The 22,582-nt window shown below is 38.2% G+C and overlaps 1 protein-coding gene across 1 annotated transcript in view; it reads left to right on the top strand.

The window, feature by feature from the left end:
• Nucleotides 1-1,092: 1,092 nt before the first annotated feature.
• The window catches only part of SmB (small ribonucleoprotein particle protein SmB), a 46,028-nt gene continuing 24,538 nt past the window's right edge, over nucleotides 1,093-22,582 (top strand). Inside the window, exons 1-4 of the mRNA XM_053796763.2 lie at nucleotides 1,093-1,197; nucleotides 3,555-3,648; nucleotides 9,092-9,258; nucleotides 11,485-11,776. Coding sequence (XP_053652738.1) covers nucleotides 1,195-1,197; nucleotides 3,555-3,648; nucleotides 9,092-9,258; nucleotides 11,485-11,776 — 556 coding nt within the window. The 5' untranslated portion in view covers nucleotides 1,093-1,194. The remainder of the gene's footprint in view (nucleotides 1,198-3,554; nucleotides 3,649-9,091; nucleotides 9,259-11,484; nucleotides 11,777-22,582) is intronic.

Here is a 22,582-nt window from a genome sequence, read left to right on the forward strand (position 1 = left end):
GATGTGACACACACCAGTCCACTAACACCCAGGATGTGACCCACACCAGTCCACTAACACCCAGGATGTGACCCACACCAGTCCACTAACACCCAGGATGTGACCCACACCAGTCCACTAACACCAATAATAATAATAATAATAATAATAACAATAATAATAATAATAATAATAATAACACCAATAATAATAATAATAATAATAATAATAATAATAATAATAATAATAATAACACCAATAATAATAATAATAATAATAATAATAATAATAATAATAATAATAATAATAACACCAATAATAATATTAATAATAATAATAATAATAACAATAATAATAATAATAATAATAATAATAATAATAATAATAATAATAATAATAATAATAATAATAATAATAATAACAACACCAATAATAATAATAATAATAATAATAATAATAATAACAATAACAATAATAATAATAATAATAATAATAATAATAATAATAATAATAATAATAATAATAATAACAATAACAATAATAATAATAATAATAATAATAATAATAATAATAATAATAATAATAATAATAATAATAATAATAATAATAACAACACCAATAATAATAATAATAATAATAATAATAATAATAACAATAACAATAATAATAATAATAATAATAATAATAATAATAATAATAATAATAACAATAACAATAATAATAATAATAATAATAATAATAATAATAATAATAATAATAATAATAATAATAACAATAATAATAATAATAATAATAATAATAATAATAATAATAATAATAATAACAATAATAATAATAATAATAATAATAATAATAATAATAATAATAATAATAATAATAATAATAATAATAATAATAATAATAATAATAATAATAACATTCAATCAAAACCTTATATAACACAGGTATAAAAAATCGCATCTGCTAGATAAACTCTATAATTTATTATTTTATATAGTACACAAAATTAAACCCTAATTTTTATTAAGTACAAAAATATGTTCATTGAAGTGAAATTAGAAATTGTTGAACAAAGAATAAGAGAGGAAGTAATAAATAATTATGTTGTTATAGAGCAGATGCGGTGAAGGTAGCGTCCATAAACGTTAGAGCTCCTCAGGCGGGCAGGCTCATCATTTTTATATCGGGGTGATCCTCCCTTAACACACCGCAACCATGGTAAGTACACACACCCACATAAATGGCAGATATTCAGCGTCATCACCATCAACAAATAACAGCGGGAAATATCGTGTCTCCAGAGATCTCGCAGAATGTTTTACGGGCGGCAAAAATTTTTTTTTTCAGTTTCTTGCCGCTTTGTTTACATATATAATTTTTTCAAAAATTTGTGGCTTAATGGGATTTTCTGAGTACTGGATATGTTGATAATGTTAAAAATGTTTGAATATTTCATCGTTAAGTTACGATTATTAACATGTTAAATTTAACGCCATTATTAACTTTTGAATTATTTACATAAATATAATCCTACGGGTTTAGCGCTTCCCCCTTGATTATAATAATAATAATAATACATAAATATTATCGCTGGAAAATGTTTCTGATGTGTTGGCCTAAGTTGATTTAAAGTTTGCTAGGCCTACGTGATAATGGTGTATTTGGCCAGTCCTGGCAGCTACTGGTTTATTTGGCCAGTCCTGGCAGCTACTGGTTTATTTGGCCAGTCCTGGGGGATACTGGTCTATTTGGCCAGTCCTGGGGGATACTGGTCTATTTGGCCAGTCCTGGGGGATACTGGTCTTATTTGGCCAGTCCTGGGGGATACTGGTCTATTTGGCCAGTCCTGGGGGATACTGGTTTATTTGGCCAGTCCTGGGAGATATTGGTCTATTTGGCCAGTCCTGGGAGATACTGGTCTATTTGGCCAATCCTGGGAGATACTGGTCTATTTGGCCAGTCCTGGGGGATACTGGACTATTTGGCCAGTCCTGGGGGATACTGGTCTATTTGGCCAGTCCTGGGGGATACTGGTCTATTTGGCCAGTCCTGGGGGATACTGGTCTATTTGGCCAGTACTGGGGGATACTGGTCTATTTGGCTAGTCCTGGGGGATACTGGTCTATTTGGCCAGTCCTGGGGGATACTGGTTTACTTGGCCAGTCCTGGGGGATACTGGTTTATTTGGCCAGTCCTGGGGGATACTGGTCTATTTGGCCAGTCCTGGGGGCTACTGGTTTATTTGGCCAGTCCTGGGGGCTACTGGTCTATTTGGCCAGTCCTGGGGGATACTCTGGGAAAATGTTAATGGTATGATAAACCATGAGGATCTTTAGCTCAAAATCGTAATAACGTTATTGGAAACAAGTCAATGAACACGTAGGGTTTGAACCCATGGCAAATGGTTCCTAAAACTTGCCATGGTTTCAAACCTCCCATTACTTTTGACAAGTACATGTGGTCCTCGACTTAATATATTTTGAGTTTGTGGTGATGCAGAGGCAGTTACTTCGGAGGTGAAACTTGAGATAATTACCCAGCATGAAGGTGGCAAGTTCGTAACTTGTATTCATGTACAGTGGTACCCTGAGTGTCGAACAGCTCCCAACTCGAACTGTTATGTAAGTGTGTTTTTGGAGGTCTAAAATGGACTAATCTAATTTACATTGTTCTTTATGTTAACAAATTTGTTCGGTATCGGCACTCGAACAGCCTTCTGGAACTAATTAATTTCGTAACTCGAGGTACCACTGTGTTTACTTTTCAGTTCTGGTAGTTACTTTGTTCCAGTAATTATTTACTTATTTAGCATATTTTCATATTCGACTTGCGATTTTTTCGACTTGAGTTCATTTATAACCCCTTTGTAAGTCAGGGAATGCCTGTATTTGCTTTATTAATGGAATGCCCAGAACTGTTGTTACGGGCAGCTGTTGGTTTCAAATTTTAGTTTAATACAGGTATGGTCTGTCAATAGTGTAGACAGCCTGTACTGTCTGCACAGACAGTCTTGCTGTCTGCCAGCTTAGTTCATATTTCACGCCACTCAGGTGCTGCCCTCTGGGCCTGTTCAGGTTTGTGGGAAGCTGGTCCCACACTCGCTCACACAGCGGCCTGGCAGCAAGACACAAGGCCTAGTAGCGCTCTCTCGTGGGATGGCCCTCCCGGGCCATGGGCACAACACACAAGCCTGTGTACCCACCACGACTTAACAATAAAGTAAGAAGTCTCCGAAGACGTATCATTGAACCCCGCTACCATAATACCAATAAACCCGTTCACAAGAGAACCAGAATAAAAACAGTACCAGGCAGTACTAAATTGTATTTTTGTCAGCCAGCTCTTTATCGTCCTGTGTAAACATGTGCTACTTAGGCTCAGAATGAATCGTAAAGTGATGCTGAATGTTCTTATTACTGAAAACAGACTCCTATTTTCTGTTCGCTTCAAAATAACTTTGCCTTATTCATTACTACATTTATTGTTATTGTATGGTATAATTGGGTTAATTTAAGTGATGTATGTAAATTGGTTTTATCAGAGGCTGTCACTTACCGGCTATTTTAACTTTTCAGACTTTCTCTAAAAACAACAAAATGCTCGGCCACATCGGCTACCGTATGAAAGTGACCATGCAGGACAGCCGCACCTTCATCGGCATATTCAAAGGTGAGGAAATATGTATATTTGTACTGGATGTGATTTGGCTCATGATCAAAAAATTTCAGATCCATGTCATGTTAAGACTAAATTTGAAGATCAAACTTCTGCCTAGACTTTATTGTGGAACTGCTTTACTCAAATTGTTTTTGATACAATCTTAAGAGACAACCCTTAAACTGTCCAAACGTAGATTTACGTTTTTTTACAACATTTGAAAGTACGTAAAAAAACGTAGATCTTTTCTGCTCACCGACTCTGCCGTGTGGCACCATTATTACTCTCTCACTCAGCCTGTACACAAGCAACATGACAATGTTACTCATTTATATTTTAAATGATTTTGTACCTTTCTCTAACCCAATAATTTTGAAGCTAATTACAATCTCAAACAATACTGCAGACAGTACTCCTTTGAGATTTTAGCTTCGGGTGCTTCATTATAGATTAGAAGTAAATGAAAGACTACTTAATTTGTATTTTTTTTATTTAATTTGTACGTATTACGTAGTGGAAATAATTGGAAAGTTCAAATATTAAATTATATTTTAGTACCCCATTAGAAGGCAAACTGGAGTGTTGAAATGTATGATAGTAAATACAGTGGAACCTCAAATATCGAACTTTCTTCGGTCCAGAAGGCTGTTCGAGTGCCTTTACCTAATGAATTTATTCCCATCGGGAATAATGTAAATTAGATTAGTCCATTTCAGACCCTCAAAAATACACTTATAAAAGCACTTACAAAAATACACTTACATAATTGGTCGTGTTGGGAGCAGTTCGATTTTTGAGGTTCCACTGTAGTTAAATTTACTTGTAAATTAACCCTCAAACGGTCCAAACGTATATATACTTTTTTTCAACATCTGAAAGTATTTAAAAAAATGTAGATCTTTTTTGTTTTATATTTGAAAACTTGTAAAAAAAAAACTTTTATCTACATTTTTTTTTGTTATATTTGAAAATATGTAAAAAAAAGTAGGTCTACTTTTGCAGCACTACGGATTTGAACGTCGATCTGTTTGGACCGTTTAAGGGTTAATTGTTGGGTTTTGCCAAATGACATTTAAACTTCATTTCATTCCATTATTTTTTTTTTCTCAACAAGTCGGCCGTCTCCCACCGAGGCAGGGTGACCCAAAAAGAAAGAAAAAATCCCTAAAAAGAAAATACTTTCATCATCATTCAACACTTTCACCTCACTCACACATAATCACTGTTTTTGCAGAGGTGCTCAGAATACAACAGTTTAGAAGTACTATATACATATGAAAATACACAATATATCTCTCCAAACTGCCAATATTTCAAACCCCTCCTTTAGAGTGCAGGCATTGTACTTCCCATTTCCAGGACTCGAGTCCGGTTATATAAAAAAACCGGTTTCCCTGAATCCCTTCACTAAATATTACCCTGCTCACACTCCAACAGATCGTCAGGTTCCAAATACCATTTGTCTCCATTCACTCCTATCTAACACGCTCACGCACGCTTGCTGGAAGTCCAAGCCCCTCGCCCACAACACCACCTTTGCCCCCTCCCTCCAACCTTTTCGAGGACGACCCCTACCCCGCCTTCCTTCCCCTACAGATTTATACGCTCTCCATGTCATTCTACTTTGATCCATTCTCTCTAAATGACCAAACCACCTCAACAAACCCTCTTCTGCCCTCTGACTAATACTTTTATTAACTCCACACCTTCTCCTAATTTCCACACTCCGAATTTTCTGCATAATATTTACACCACACATTGCCCTTAGACAGTTCATCTCCACTGCCTCCAACCGTCTCCTCGCTGCTGCATTTACAACCCAAGCTTCACACCCATACAAGAGTGTTGGTACTATACTTTCATACATTTCCTTCTTTGCCTCCATAGATAAAATTTTGCCTCCACATATACCTCAATGCACCACTCACCTTTTTTCATTCATCTATTCTGTGATTAACCTCATCCTTCATAAGTCCATCCGCTGACACGTCAACTCCCAAATATCTGAAAACATTCACTTCTTCCATACTCCTCCTCCCCAATTTGATAACCAATTTTTCTTTATCTAAATAATTTTTCATTTTTTTTTTTTTTAACAAGTCAGCCGTCTCCCACCAAGGTAATATAAATTGTGTGTGAACGTGGGCAGGTTCACAAAACCAGATCTAGATCATTTGATAATAGGCATTGACAAATTGTGCTGATGCAGTTTTTATGATATTAAACACTATATATGTCCCATTGTAGGTAACAGTTTTTCAATTAGTTAATCTGGTAAGATGTTTCAGGTGAGGTTGGCAAGGCAAAGCAAATTGTCTTCTTCACTACCTAGTCCTAATCAGATCCACCGTAATGTCCTTGCTACGTGAACCCCAAACCGCCATAAAAATAGTCTTGGGGAATTTTCAGACCACCACCATACTGCCTTCCCCACTACCACCTTCTACCATTACGACCTCCTGCCTATATATGCTCTCTCCTCTCCTTTTCGTTAGTGTGACTTTGTAAATGGTCCAAGTCGGACTGAAACATCATCGTAAGCTCCTCTCTTCAATGTGCAGGTTATTTCTGTATTTCTCTCCCTATCTAGTAGGAGAGCAAAGGTGATAAAGAACATGATCCAAACAGGTCTGAATGAAATTGTTGTCAAGAAGATGCATTGTGTACTTAAAATTTATTATATATTCAGTCCCCAGATCACTATAAGACAATGATATTTTAAAGCATGTGTGGGTGTGTTTCTGGGGCCAAGATAAAGGGGTTACAGAGGAGTCCTCCCCCCTGCCAGTTCAGGTGTGCTATGCCATAAAACTCAGGCATAACATGTATGTCATGGCAGACAGTATAGTCCTAAGTTATTAAGTCAGTTGCCAATAATTACAGTTTACAAAACACCTTTCATTAGACTTTCAGCTTTTTATTGTTTTGATGACTCGCGAAATCGTAATGACACGATCGCAAACCATACCACGGATGGGGTTTGAACCTGTGGCAAGTCTCAAAACTCCACACTTGCGTTAGCCGCTGGGCCAGCTAACGCGACGGTCTGGAGTTTTGAGACACTCTTACCGCAGGTTCAAACCCCATCCATGGTATGGTTTTTTTATTGTTTTTTTTGTGCTTCACTTCAAGTATTTATACAGAACTTAACCCTGCATCTTTCTGAGAAGCCATAGATAGTGTTAAATATGCTGACACTCGTCAACAAGATCACCATCAACTGCGGTGTAATCACTAAGCACAAGCTACATACACCATCTGTGACTGCCCTCATAATAGTATTATCCAGATTAACCCTTTGACTGTTTCAGGCCCCTCTCTGAAACTGTCGTTCTATGTCGCTCAATTTTTGAAAAAAAAAAAAATATTTTTTCTTATGAAATGATAGAGAATCTTTTCCCGGTGGTAATGACACCAAAAGTTCGAAATTTGGTCGAAAACTCATGGAATTATGCTCCCGCGAAGTTAGCGGTCTCGGCGACATACGTGTATCGGCGATTTCGCCGACTTTGAGCCCTATTTTCAGCCAATTCCATTGTTCCAGTTGACCAAACTCATAGCTATTTCTTTTGAACTCCATCTTATCTATCAGCTGAGTACAAGAAACCTCCCATTTACTAATTTGGACTACCCAATATGGTGGTCAGAAATTGGCAATTTGGCCAATTTCACGCAAACTAAAAAAGATGCCAATTTCAAAATAGGGTCCAGAATAAACAAGGTAGACATTCGTGGCACTAAAATAACATATGCTCTGTTCATTAGTCACATCTCTAGGCCCCTCTTATATTATTATTGCTTTCTATTTTGATTTTTTATTCATACAAAAAAATACAAAATTTACTGTTATGCAGACTACTGCATTATTGTAAAAATGGTATAAATAATATCAGTGCACTAGTGAAAGAATATTAGACTCCCCAGTTGACGTGTGTTGGACGTGTGGTGTGATTTATTTACTCCTGAACATTGGTAAAAATCGAACATTTCCGCTACTTTGAGCTCAGTTTCAAGGTCATTTTCATCGTCAAAGTAATGAAAATCATCTCTATTTCTGTAATATGTTTTCCATTTTATCACCTAAGACCATGAAAACGCGAATACAATGATAAATATTATACGAAAATACACCTCAAAGTCGGCGTTTTATTCCAAAAAAACGATCAGTTTTTTTTTTCTCATTACGCAATGTGTGCTGCAGGATTTTTTTTATGTGGTGCACACTGACCACACAGACCCATTCTCTCACATGTGGGCCTACCAGCTTTCTCCCGCTTGATTTGAAGCCGCTAGAATTATTGAGTATATATACGTCAGAAACATTGGCTCGTAAGACGTATTTATACGTCGAAAACAGTCAAAGGGTTAAGAGTTGGTTGACCATCTATTGCTGGACAATCAGAGTTGTACCTGTATGAACAATAACACCCTAAAACTTTGTGCTGCCTCACTCCAGGTGTGTTTTAACTGTTGATCTTCTCTTCCCTTATGACACATGTATACCATTTTAAGTGTCTTCCAGCTTCGTAACTATGCTTTTGTTTTAACCAAGGCCTACATTGCCTTTTTTATTATTAACATTTTTTATTAACACACAGGCGGATTCCCACCAAGGCAGGGTGGCCCGAAAAAGAAAAACTTTCACCATCATTCACTCCATCACTGTCTTGCCAGAAGGGTGCTTTACAATACAGTTTTTAAACTGCAACATTAACACCCCTCTTACATTGTCTTTATATTCTTTTATATAATTAATATTTTAAATGGTTACTATGGACAGTCAGGATATGCAAGCTTAATATTTAATACAGTAAATCTAGATAGGTTTTTATTCACAAAATATTACACATTGTTTTGCAAATAACTTTTCCCAATAAATAAGTGCCATAAATTCGGTTTATGGTAACTAAATAAAAAATGTAAAAGAATACTGAATACAGTGGTACCCTATGTGTTTTGTACACAATTCGTTCCAGAAGGCTGTTAGTGCCATTACCAAACGAATTTGTTCCCATAAGGAATAATGTAAATTAGATTAGTGCGTTTCAGACCCCGAAAAATACACTTACAAAAGCACTTGTATTAATACACTTAACTATTGTTCGAGTTAGGAGGTGTTGGAAACTCAGGGTACCACTGTGTTAACATGACATAACCTAACACTATTTCACAGTTCACAATTTTATTTTCTCAGTTCTTCCCTCTTGTTTCACTTTGAAGTTGAATCTTGTTAAATGTTCTACAACTTAAAAGGATTTTTCTTTGTGCAATTATAAGCTAACAGTAAATCTTGATAACTTGCATTCACATTCAGTGTTGATTAATGTTTTGCATTGCTTCAGTTTAAGAAGTTTGGTCTGAAACAAGAGCCTTAGGGTACCAATGATCCCCTGAACCATTTTATAGAAAGTTCACATACTATCACGTCATTCATTTTAGGTCTTATTTTTTTCAGCCTTCGACAAACACATGAACGTCATCTTGGCTGACTGTGAGGAGTTCAGACTCGTCAGGGGAAAAAAGAATAAAGAAGAGAAGCAGGAGAAGCGAACGATGGGTTTGTTATTACTCCGAGGGGAAACGATTGTCACCATGACTCTGGAAGGTCCTCCACCTACTGAGGTACGGTTTCCCATAAACCACAGAACAGGTGGAGATATAACCCATGGTAATCCCCACCCGTTCTGTGGTTTGCTTGCAGTCGTGTTTATTACAGTTTTATGAGTTGTGGTTTCTCGTCTTTGTAAATAGATTGTGTCAAAGTGGAATTGTGTTTTTGCTACATATGGCTACATTTCAGCAGAAATAGGAACTTTGTTGTACGTAAGTAGCATTAGATAATTTCAGAGTGGAATGGTATATACTGTTTTATTTATTTTAATACGTGGTCGTCTCTCACTGAGATAGGGTAATCTGGAAAAGAAAAGATTTCAATATTACTTGTTCAGTTACTTTTGCCAGAAGCATGCCAACATCATAGTTCAGATGCACCTCCAAACTGCAGTATCCCCACCCCTCCTTTGTGGTGTAGGCACTGTACTTCCTATCACCCCCTCCCCCTGCTTCCATAGTTCATGCACTGTACTTCCACTCACCCCCCCCCCCCCCTCCATAGTGCAGGCACTGTGCTTCCCACCAGCACCCACCTTCCATAGTGTAGGCACTGTACTTCCCATCACTACCCTCCATAGTGCAGGCACTGTACTTCCCGCCACCACCCCCTTTCCATAGTGCAGGCACTGTACTTCCCGCCACCACCCCCTTTCCATAGTGCAGGCACTGTACTTCCCATCACCATCCACCCTCTATAGTGCAGGCACTGCACTTCTCACTACCCCTCCATAGTGCACTGTGCTTCCAGTCACTACCTTCCCTTTACTTTATAATGTAGGTACTGTACTTCCCGCCACCACCCCCTTTCCATAGTGCAGGCACTGTACTTCCCATCACCATCCACCCTCTATAGTGCAGGCACTGCACTTCTCACTACCCCTCCATAGTGCACTGTGCTTCCAGTCACTACCTTCCCTTTACTTTATAATGTAGGTACTGTACTTCCCACCTCCAGAACCCGTCATGTTAAATGGTTTTCCTTAATCCATATACGTATATAATTACCCTACTTGCACTCTAACAGCAAGTCATAAAAATCATTTGCCTCTGTACCTGTCTAATTCACTCAAAATCCTGTTGGATGTCTAGTCCCCTGTCACTCAAAATCTTTGCCTCTCCCCAATCCATCTTTTCTTGTGGTGACCCCTTTGCCTGCTAATGACTAAATTTTGAGTGTTGATGGTGTGTTCCTTAAAGTTGATATATGCTTAGTTGGTACAATTAATTTATTAAGAGAAGCTGTGATTACAATAAACCTTCAATTTAATTGACTTTGAATTAGTGTCTGAAATAAAGCGTGCATAGTCAATCACATTTAAATTAATTGGAACACCTGTCCTTAATGTTTACTTTCAGGAGTAGAGAGAGAGGCATAATATTATGAAAAATACTTGAGTTCTTAGTCCTAAATTTATACACTACCATCATGTAATGGTGTGATGGATATGGGAGAAAATGAAAGATAAACCTTTGAAGGGTAAGGGCATGGAAGGCAGAATAAGTGAACACATTATTAACATCAGTGGGCCTAGACTATCTAACATCTTGCCAGAAGATATCTGAAATGCTACTGGAACAAGTGTAGACATCTTGAAGGAGACTTAACTTTTACCTCTTCCAGTGCCTGTATCAACCAGGCTGTGGTGTATTCATGGACCACTGGGCTGCCAGCTGGCTCATATATCATGGTCTGGTCTAATCTGATGCTTACCTGGTCTAGTCAGCCAGCCAGACAGGCTTGGCCCAGGGTCAAAATGCAGGGGTGGAGCCCAAAAATCCTATATGTACATGTATACAGGACATAATCGGGTGGCCAGCAAATTGGCCATTATTGTTTTCTAACAGAGTTGTAGGTTTTCTAACAGAGTTGTAGATGCGTGGAACAGTCTTCCCAGTGGGGTGATAGAGGTTAGGACCTTGGGTAGCTTTAAGAAGAGACTGGACAAATATATGAGTGGGAGGGGCTGGGTTTGATTGGTGTCAAGGGGTACGGGAGTTATTTCTTGAGTAGCTTTAGGTAGATGTCGTTTTGATAAGGACCTGCCTCGTATGGGCCATTAGGCCTTCTGCAGTGTTCCTACATTCTTATGTTCTTATGATCACTGCTAAACTATCTCCGTGCTGTCCACACCACAATCTCCTGTACCATTAGATTAAGCTGAGGGTTTAGTGTACATATATGTGTGATTTCATTAAAGGTTTATGATGTGCAAGTAATTTTTTCTCTATAAATAGGATGGACCACGTGTGAACCTGCCAGGAGCTTCACCTGGACCAGGTGTGGGACGCCCAGCTGGCCGTGGAATGCCTGGAACTGGGGGTGGCGGTCTGCAGGGCCCAGTACGTGGAGTGGGCGGACCTTCCCAGCAGATGATGCAACCAGCGGCTCGTGCTGGACCCCAGTTGAATGTTCCCCCAAGGGGAGGTCCCCCAGGTGGTATGCCTCCTCACATGATGGGTGGTATGCCCCCACACATGGGTCGTGGGGGTCCCATGGCACCACCAAGCAGCTCTATGATGAGAGGAGGTAACAGACTTATGTTTATTGTATGGTTGATGTACCTTTACCTTTGATATGCCTTTTATATGTTTCGTGTCTTTCTACTCCCAGTACTTGTATGATGTATGAATGACTGAATCTCTATTAATTCTGACACTGAATTTCACATGGTATCCTGAGTTTACTTTTACGTACTAAATCTTAAAATGGATTAGAAAAGATGGTTATAATTAAGATAGTTATAAATAATCATTTTATCCTTGATTGTAGTTAATTCTTGTTGGAAATATATTTTGAAGTATTCATTAGAAAGTTTATTAAATCATTAAAATGAGATACAGTTGTCTTCAAAAATTTTCAATAATAACTTATTACAGCTCAAAGAACGTAATTGTTTAATAGTTACCCTCTTTCACTCTGTCACATTGAACTACATTACTGAGGCCAGGGTCTCTTGAGATAGTTATACGTCACGAGCTTGGCTTGTCCAGATAAGCTGTGAGTGGTAATTTTGGCCTAGATGCGAGAGAATGGGTCTATGCAGTGAGTCTGCACAGTTAAAAAAAAATCTTGCCCCCACATGTGCATGGTAGGGAAAAACAAAATTGAATGTATAGTTTTTAAATAGCAATTTTTTTTTGGGGGGGGGGGAAGGGAGAGGGGATTGTCTTGGTATCATTTGACAGAATGGCTGGAATATCATTGTAATAGTGTTACATGTATATTACTTGGCTTCAGGTAAGACCTCTCTACAACCTCCAGTCTAGTTTTGTGGGTTCTTAATCTAATTCAATTATTGGGATGATACAAACCATGAACAATCTTTACTGGTTATATTTTATTATCTGAGAAATAGAGTAAATCTAATTTTGTGTTGAAGAATTTAAAATGGAAGGTAAATGTAGTATAGGAGAGGCCTGGGGGGACATTACTAATGAATAGAGGAGATGTTTTAGTGCTGAGAATGTCTACGTTGTTTATTATGGACTCTTAGTTTTAAATTTTTAATTTTTGGGTAAAATTGGCCAAATTACCAACTTCTGTGCATTTTATAGGGTAGTTGAAATGTTGAATGGTCAGTTTCTTGTGCTCAGTCTATAGAATGGAAGGCATACTAGTGAAGGAGCTAAGAATTTGGTCAAATTTAACCCTTTGACTGTTTCGGCTGTATATATACGTCTTACGAGCCAGTGTTTCGAACGTAGTATTTTTTTTTTTTTTTTTTTCAACAAGTTGGCCATCTCCCACCGAGGCAGGGTGACCCAAAAAAGAAAGAAAATCCCCAAAAAGAAAATACTTTCATCATCATTCAACACTTTCACCACACACACATTATCACTGTTTTTGCAGAGGTGCTCAGAATACAACAGTTTAGAAGCATATACGTATAAAGATACACAACACATCCCTCCAAACTGCCAATATCCCAAACCCCTCCTTTAAAGTGCAGGCATTGTACTTCCCATTTCCAGGACTCAAGTCCGACTTTATGAAAATAAGTTGTGCAAGACAGGTATACAATACCGACAAGATGAAAGTTAAGACACTTGTGCAACATCTGGTTATCTTTATTGTAAATGTTTCGCCATCCAGTGGCTTTATCAATACAAATTCTTGGACATAATTAGAAAACAGAAGAACTATATACAAAAGATGAGGTAATCAGTCCCTCAGCCTTGGAGGTGGTGTTTACAACACCGTGGTTGTAGAGATTCTGAAGCACAGAATATAAGCCTATATAAGCGCCAGTCTCCTTACCTGTGCTTCAGAATCTCTACAACCACGGTGTTGTAAACACCACCTCCAAGGCTGAGGGACTGATTACCTCATCTTTTGTATATAGTTCTTCTGTTTTCTAATTATGTCCAAGAATTTGTATTGATAAAGCCACTGGATGGCGAAACATTTACAATAAAGATAACCAGATGTTGCACAAGTGTCTTAACTTTCAACTTTATATGAAAATAACCAGTTTCCCTGAATCCCTTCACTAAATATTACCCTGCTCACACTCCAACAGATCGTCGGTTCCCAAGTACCATTCGATTCCATTCACTCCTATCTAACACACTCATGCACGCTTGCTGGAAGTCCAAGCCCCTTGCCCACAAAACCTCCTTTACCCCCTCTCTCCAACCCTTTTGAGGACGACCCCTACCCTGCCTTCCTTCCCCTATAGATTTATATGCTTTCCATGTCATTCTACTTTGATCCATTCTCTCTAAATGACCAAACCACCTCAACAATCCTTCTTCTGCCCTCTGACTAATACTTTTATTAACTCCACACCTTTTCCTAATTTCCACACTCCGAATTTTCTGCATAATATTTACACCACACATTGCCCTTAGACAGGACATCTCCACTGCCTCCAACCGTCTCCTCGCTGTTGCATTTGCCACCCAAGCTTCACACCCATATAAGAGTGTTGGTACTACTATACTTTCATACATTCCCTTCTTTGCCTCCATAGATAACGTTTTTTGACTCCACATATACCTCAACGCACCACTCACCTTTTTTCCCTCATCAATTCTATGATTAACCTCATCCTTCATAAATCCATCCACTGACACATCAAATCCCAAGTATCTGAAAACATTCACTTCTTCCATACTCCTCCTCCCCAATTTGATATCCAATTTTCTTTATCTAAATCATTTGATACCCTCATCACCTTGCTCTTTTCTATGTTCACTTTCAACTTTCTACCTTGACACACATTCCCAAACTCATCCACTAACCTTTGCAATTTTTCTTTAGAATCTACCATAAGCACAGTATCATCAGCAAAAAGTAACTGTCAATTCCCATTTTGAATTTAATTCCCCATAATTTAATCGCACCCCTCTCCCAGACACCCTAGCATTTACTTCTTTTACAACCCCATCTATAAATATATTAAACAACCATGGTGACATTACACATCCCTGTGTAAGACCTACTTTTACTGGGAAGTATTCTCCCTCTCTTCTACACACCCTAACCTGAGCCTCACTATCCTCATAAAAACTCTTTACAGCATTTAGTAACTTAACACCTATTCCATATACTTGCAACATCTGCCACATTGCTCCTCTATCCACTCTATCATATGCCTTTTCTAAATCCATAAATGCAATAAAAACTTCCCTACCTTTATCTAAATACTGTTCACATATATGCTTCAATGTAAACACTTGATCTACACATCCCCTACCCACTGAAACCACCTTGCTCATCCGCAATCCTACATTCTGTCTTGCCTCTAATTCTTTCAGTTATAACCCTACCGTACACTTTTCCTGGTATACTCAGTAAACTTATTCCTCTATAATTTTTACAATCTCTTGTCCCCTTTCCCTTTATATAAAGGGACTATACATGCTCTCTGCCAATCCCTAGGTACCTTCTGTTCTTTCATACATTTATTAAACAAAAGTACCAACCACTCCAACACTATATCCCCCCTGCTTTTAACATTTCTGTCATGATCCCATCAGTTCCAGCTGCTTTACCCCCTTTCATTCTACGTAATGCCTCACGTACCTCCCCCACACTTGCATTCTGCTCTTCTTCACTCCTAAAAGATGGTATACCTCCCTGGCCAGTGCATGAAATTACCGCCTCCCTTTCTTCCTCAACATTTAAAAGTTCCTCAAAATATTCTTGCCATCTACCCAATACCTCCATCTCCCCATCTACTAACTCCCCTACTCTGTTTTTAACCGACAACTCCATACTTTCCCTAGGCTTTCTTAACTTGTTTATCTCCAAAAAAATTTTCTTATTTTCACTAAAATTTCTTGACAGTGCCTCTCCCACTCTATCATCTGCTCTCCTTTTGCACTCTCACCACTCTCTTCACCTTTCTTTTACTTTCCATATACTGTGCTCTTCTTATAACACTTCTGCTTTGTAAAAACCTCTCATAAGCTACCTTTTTCTCTTTTATCACCCCCTTTACTTCATCATTCCACCAATCACTCCTCTTTCCTCCTGCCCCCACCCTCCTATAACCACAAACTTCTGCCCCACATTCTAATACTGCATTTTTAAAACTATTCCAATCCTCTTCAACCCCCCCCCCACTACTCATCTTCGCGCGAGCCCACCTTTCTGCCAATAGTCACTTATCTCGCCTGAACTTCCTCCTCCCTTAGTTTATACACTTTCACCTCCCTCTTACTTGTTGTTGCCACCTTCCTCTTTTCCCATCTACCTCTTACTCTAACTGTAGCTACAACTAAATAATGATCCGATATATCAGTTGCCCCTCTATAAACATACATCCTGAAGCCTACCCATCAAACTTTTATCCACCAATACATAATCTAATAAACTACTTTCATTACGTGCTACATCATACCTTGTATATTTATTTATCCTCTTTTTCATAAAATATGTATTACTTATTACCAAGTCTCTTTCTACACATAGCTCAATTAAAGGCTCCCTATTTACACTTACCCCTGGCACCCCAAATTTACCTACTACTCCCTCCATAACATTTTTACCCACTTCAGCATTGAAATCCCCAACCACCATTACTCTCACACTTGATTCAAAACTCCCCACGCATTCACTCAACATTTCCCAAAATCTCTCTCTCTCCTCTACACTTCTCTCTTCTCCAGGTGCATACACACTTATTATAACCCACTTTTCACATCCAATCTTTATTTTACTCCACATAATCCTTGAATTTATACATTTATAGTACAGTGGACCCCCGGTTAACGATATTTTTTCACTCCAGAAGTATGTTCAGGTGCCAGTACTGACCGAATTTGTTCCCATAAGAAATATTGTGAAGTAGATTAGTCCATTTCAGACCCCCAAACATACACGTACAAACGCACTTACATAAATACACTTACATAATTGGTCGCATTCGGAGGTAATCGTTATGCGGGGGTCCACTGTATATATACTCAATTCTAGCAGCTTCAAATAAAGCAGGAGAAAGCTGGTAGGCCCACGTGTGAGAGAATGGGTCTGTGTTGTGAGTGTGCACCATATAAAAAAAATCCTGCAGCACACAGTGCATAATGAATTTTTTTTTTTTTTTAATTAAAATGCCGACTTTGTGGTCGATTTTTGTATAGTATTTATGGTTATATTCTCGTTTTCTTGGTCTCATTTGATAGAATGGAAAACATTTTATAGAAATAGAGGTGATTTTGATTGGTTTTACTATGAAAAGAACCTGGAAATGGAGCTCAAAGTAGGGGAAATGTTTGATTTTTGCCGATGTTCTAAAGTAAACAAATGATGTCATTGTCCAATAAATGTCCAAGTAGCCATTCTAATATGCAGTCATGAATAGGTTGACATTATTTATACAATTACAATATTGCAGTAGTCTGCATAACAGTAAATCTTCTATTTTTTGTTTGAAAAAAATTCAAAATAGAAAGCAAGAGTAATATCAGAGGGGCCTGGAGACATGACTGATGAACAAAGAAAATGTTATTTTAGAGCCAGGAAAGTCTGCATTGTTCATTCTGGACCCTATTTTGAAATTGTCGTATTTTTTAATTTTCGTGAAATTGGCCAAATTGCAAATTTGACCACGTTATTGGGTAGTTGAAATTGGTAAATGGGCAGTTTCTTGTACTCAATCGATAGAACAAATGGAGTTCTAAAGAAATAGCTGTGAGTTTGGTCGACTGGAACAATGGAATTAGCCGAAAATAGGGCTGAACGTGGGTGAAATCGCCGATTCATAAATATCGCCAAGGTTGCTAACTTCGCGAGAAGGTAAGTCCGTCGATTTTCCATCAAATTTCGTTCTTTTGGTGTCGTTACAGTTAGGAAAAATTCTGTCATTTCATGAGAAATTTTTTTTTTTTTTTTTTTCGGGAATTTTGTGACACCAGGAGACACCTCAAGATTTGGAGTTGCGACAGTGAAGGGGTTAATAATAGAATTTACATAAAATAGGACTCAGTGGGCAAAATTGTCAATGCGTAAATTGCACCAAAACCACTAACTCAGTCTGCGTAATTCCACAAGTTTTCCATCAATTTTTTTTTTTATATATATATAGAAGAGACTGAGAGTTAGACTTAAGTCCTGAAGGTGGGAAGTACAGCGCCTACACTAGAGATTAAGATAAGATTTCGTTCGGATTTTTAACCCCGGAGGGTTAGCCACCCAGGATAACCCAAGAAAGTCAGTGCGTCATCGAGGACTGTCTAACTTATTTCCATTGGGGTCCTTAATCTTGTCCCCCAGGATGCGACCCACACCAGTCGACTAACACCCAGGTACCTATTTGCTGCTAGGTGAACAGGACAACAGGTGTAAGGAAACGTGTCGAAATGTTTCCACCCACCGGGAATCGAACCCGGGCCCTCCGTGTATGAAGCGGGAGTTTTAGCCACCGGGCCACTGAAGGAGGGTTGTTGTTATGTTGCAGTTTTTTTCACTAGTGTAGGCAAGACAGTGATGGAGTAAATGGTGAAGGCATTTCTTATTTTTCGGGTCACTCTGCCTTTGTGGTAAATGGCTGCTGTGTTGATAAAAAAAAAAAGAAAATAGACCCTCATGGCCTTAAATTTTCTTCAAGTGTATGGCTGTGTTAAAGAATGCTCAGAGAATTGCAGTAAGGTCAAAAAACATTGGTGGGTGGCAGATTAGAAGGTACGAAAAAATTTTCATATTAGCATATCAAACAGTTGCCACTTGCATACTAATATGTGAAGCACGGTTTAAAGGTTAAATGGATGTTGTATAATCTGCTAAATATGGCAAATCCTCCCCAAAAATGTGGGGTAACTGTGTGTGTGTGTGTATATATATATGTATATATATATATATATATATATATATATATATATATATATATATATATATATATATATATATATATATATATATATATATATATATATATATATATATATATATATATATATATATATATATATAAATTTTTTTTTTCTCTCAACAAGTCGGCCGTCTCCCACTGAGGCAGGGTGACCCAAAAAAGAAAGAAAATCCCCAAAAATGTGGGGTAACTGTATCTATATATATATATATTTTTTTTTTTTTTTTTTTTTCTCTTAACAAGTCGGTCGTCTCCCACCTAGGCAGGGTGACCCAAAAAAGAAAGAAAATCCCCAAAAAGAAAATACTTTCATCATCATTCAACACTTTCACCACACTCACACATTATCACTGTTTTTGCAGAAGTGCTCAGAATACAACAGTTTAGAAGCATATACGTATAAAGATACACAACATATCCCTCCAAACTGCCAATATCCCAAACCACTCCTTTAAAGTGCAGGCATTGTACCTCCCATTTCCAGGACTCAAGTCCGACTATATGAAAATATATAATTTTTTTTTTTTTTTTTCTCTTAACAAGTCGGCCGTCTCCCACTGAGGCAGGGTGACCCAAAAAAGAAAGAAAATCCCCAAAAAGAAAATACTTTCATCATCATTCAACACTTTCACCACACTCGCACATTATCACTGTTTTTGCAGAGGTGCTCAGAATACAACAGTTTAGAAGCATATACGTATAAAGATACACAACATATCCCTCCAAACTGCTAATATCCCAAACCCCTCCTTTAAAGTGCAGGCATTGTACTTCCCATTTCCAGGACTCAAGTCCGACTATATGAAAATAACCGGTTTCCCTGAATCCCTTCACTAAATATTACCCTGCTCACAATCCAACAGATCGTCAGGTCCCAAGTACCATTCATCTCCATTCACTCCTATCTAACACGCTCACGCACGCTTGCTGGAAGTCCAAGCCCCTTGCCCACAAAACCTCCTTTACCCCCTCTCTCCAACCCTTTCGAGGACGACCCCTACCCCGCCTTCCTTCCCCTATAGATTTATATGCTTTCCATGTCATTCTACTTTGATCCATTCTCTCTAAATGACCAAACCACCTCAACCCCTCTTCTGCCCTCTGACTAATACTTTTATTAACTCCACACCTTTTCCTAATTTCTTTATATGTATATGCTTCTAAACTGCTGTATTCTGAGCACTTCTGCAAAAACAGTGATTGTGTGAGTGTGGTGAAAGTGTTGAATGATGAAAATATTTTTTGGGGGGATTTTCTTTTTTGGGTCACCCTGCCTCGGTGGGAGACGGCAACTTGTTGAAAAAAAGAAATCTGTAATAGGACTACAGGTTTGCTCTGAGCATACATTGTTGAAATACAAATATTTCTGCTTTTGTATCTATAATTTCTCATAGATCAGTGGACATGGGGGGATGAATCATAGAACTGATAAGGGGCAGAAAAGGTGGGTTGTGTAATTGAGGCACCTGTGGAGACAGTGTTCGTTATCCATGGAGGCAAAATGGGTAATTTGAGAACATTGCAGTGAGGAGGCTGCATAAGGCAGTGGAGACGTCATTTCTAAGGGCTTAAAAGAAAGAAAAAAAAAAAGGAAAAATTTTCATCAACACTCACCATCACTCATACATAATCGCTCTTTGTATAGACACTCATACGGCAGTTTTGATGTCCTTCCAAACTGCCAATATCCCAGACTCCACCTTTAGAGTGCAGGCATTGTACTTCCCACTTCCACCACTCAAGTTTGGCTGACCAGTTTCCCTGAATCCCTTCACAATATTACCCTGCTCAAACTCCAACAGCTCGTCAGGTTCCAGAAACCATTTGTCTCCATTCACTCGTGTCTAACCTGCTCACACAGGCTTGCTGCAATCCAAGCCCCTTATCCACAAAACCTCCTTTATGCCCTCCCTTCAACCTATCCTAGGATGACCTCTACCCTGCCTTCCTTTCCCTACAGATTTATTCATTTATTCATTTATTCATTCTACTTTGTTCCATTCTCTCTAAATGATGAAACCACCTCAACAAGCCCCCTTCAGCCCTCTAATACTTTTAGTGACTCCACACCACCTAATTTCCACACTACGAATTCTCTGCATAATATTTACACCACACTTGGACACATCACTAATTTTATTCTTTTTAAAAGTGTAAGTTGTTTTCTGTCTTGGTAAGAAATATTTCTAGACAGGATTAACTTGATTCCTTGAGTAGTTATATCCATTTTTGCACTAAAATAACCAAAATTTTCTGTGATGTGGCCTTAGCAAATTGTATTCATCTGTAGTGTATGGCCTTAGCAAATTGTATTCATCTGTAGTGTAGTCTTGGGAATACTGTTACTTAAACTAGTCAGCTTTAATAATTTTATTTCTAACACTTGTGTTTCTTTTACTCATTTCTTCGTGCTTTTCCTAATTTGCAAGTGAACTACATCTGCCACTTTTAAACCACAACATTAACTTCATCCTGAATGTCCCTGTACCTTGTACCTTGCCAGCCTATTTCTTGTCCTTGTACCTTGCCAACCTATTTCTTGTCCTTGTACATTGCCAACCTATTTCTTGTCCTTGTACCTTGCCAACCTATTTCTTGTCCTTGTACCTTGCCAACCTATTTCTTGCCCTTGTACCTTGCCAACCTATTTCTTGTCCTTGTACCTTGCCAACCTATTTCTTGTCCTTGTAACTTGCCAACCTATTTCTTGTCCTTGTACCTTGCCAACCTATTTCTTGCCCTTGTAACTTGCCAACCTATTTCTTGTCCTTGTACCTTGCCAACCTATTTCTTGCCCTTGTAACTTGCCAACCTATTTCTTGTCCTTGTACCTTGCCAACCTATTTCTTGCCCTTGTAACTTGCCAACCTATTTCTTGTCCTTGTAACTTGCCAACCTATTTCTTGCCCTTGTAACTTGCCAACCTATTTCTTGTCCTTGTACCTTGCCAACCTATTTCTTGCCCTTGTAACTTGCCAACCTATTTCTTGTCCTTGTAACTTGCCAACCTATTTCTTGCCCTTGTAACTTGCCAACCTATTTCTTGTCCTTGTACCTTGCCAACCTATTTCTTGCCCTTGTAACTTGCCAACCTATTTCTTGTCCTTGTACCTTGCCAACCTATTTCTTGTCCTTGTAACTTGCCAACCTATTTCTTTTCTGAGAACTTTAATACTGTAGCTATTCACTTGTAGGTTTCTGTATTTAAACAAAAACATTTATGATCCTTCCTGTGATTTCTCTGTATTTAGGCACCTATTGCCCATCAGTCTCATGTTTTCATCCAATAGAGAATTTTCCTAGTCTGGTTACGGATACTGTTAAAATGTCTTTGTGGCAACGTCTAGGGGTGTGTGGGGAGACTGACCCAAGGCTGGAGCAGAAAACCCCCTTGAAACTCATCAATGGCTTTGAAATGGAGATGATTTTTTTTTTATCAAATGTAGTGGAACCTCAATATGCAACCTTAATTCATTCCAGAGTGTTGTTCGACTGCTGCTCCGTTTGAGAATCGAACAAGTTCTTCCCAACCAATTTTCTGTTTGGTTTGCTGTTTTCACTAATCGTCGTAGGCCCCTTGGTGACTTATTTATACAAATAATAAAAAAAAAAAAGAGTGAAGAAACACGAAATACAGTGGCCCCCGGTTTACGATATTTCACTCCAGAAGTATGTTCAGGTGCCAGTACTGACCGAATTTGTTCCCATAAGAAATATTGTGAAGTAGATTAGTCCATTTCAGACCCCCAAACATACACATACAAATGCACTTACATAAATATACTTACATAATTGGTCGCATTGGGAGCTGATCGTAAACCGGGGGTCCACTGTAGTTTACAGCGAGGTTCCAGCACGTTGTGCTTGTTTGAGTGCTGAGCTTTGTTCGAGTAGGGAGCTGGTCATGTACCGAGGTTCCACTGTATTCTTGAAAGTGTATTTTGTAGATTGTAGTACCATTTATTATCATTTTGCATTTGCACAGTTAGTCAGGTCCTTGAGTTCAAAGAGTTAGGGTC

The sequence above is a fragment of the Cherax quadricarinatus genome, chromosome 98 (genome assembly GCF_038502225.1).
Source record: "Cherax quadricarinatus isolate ZL_2023a chromosome 98, ASM3850222v1, whole genome shotgun sequence".
NCBI classification, from domain to species: Eukaryota; Metazoa; Arthropoda; class Malacostraca; order Decapoda; family Parastacidae; genus Cherax; species Cherax quadricarinatus.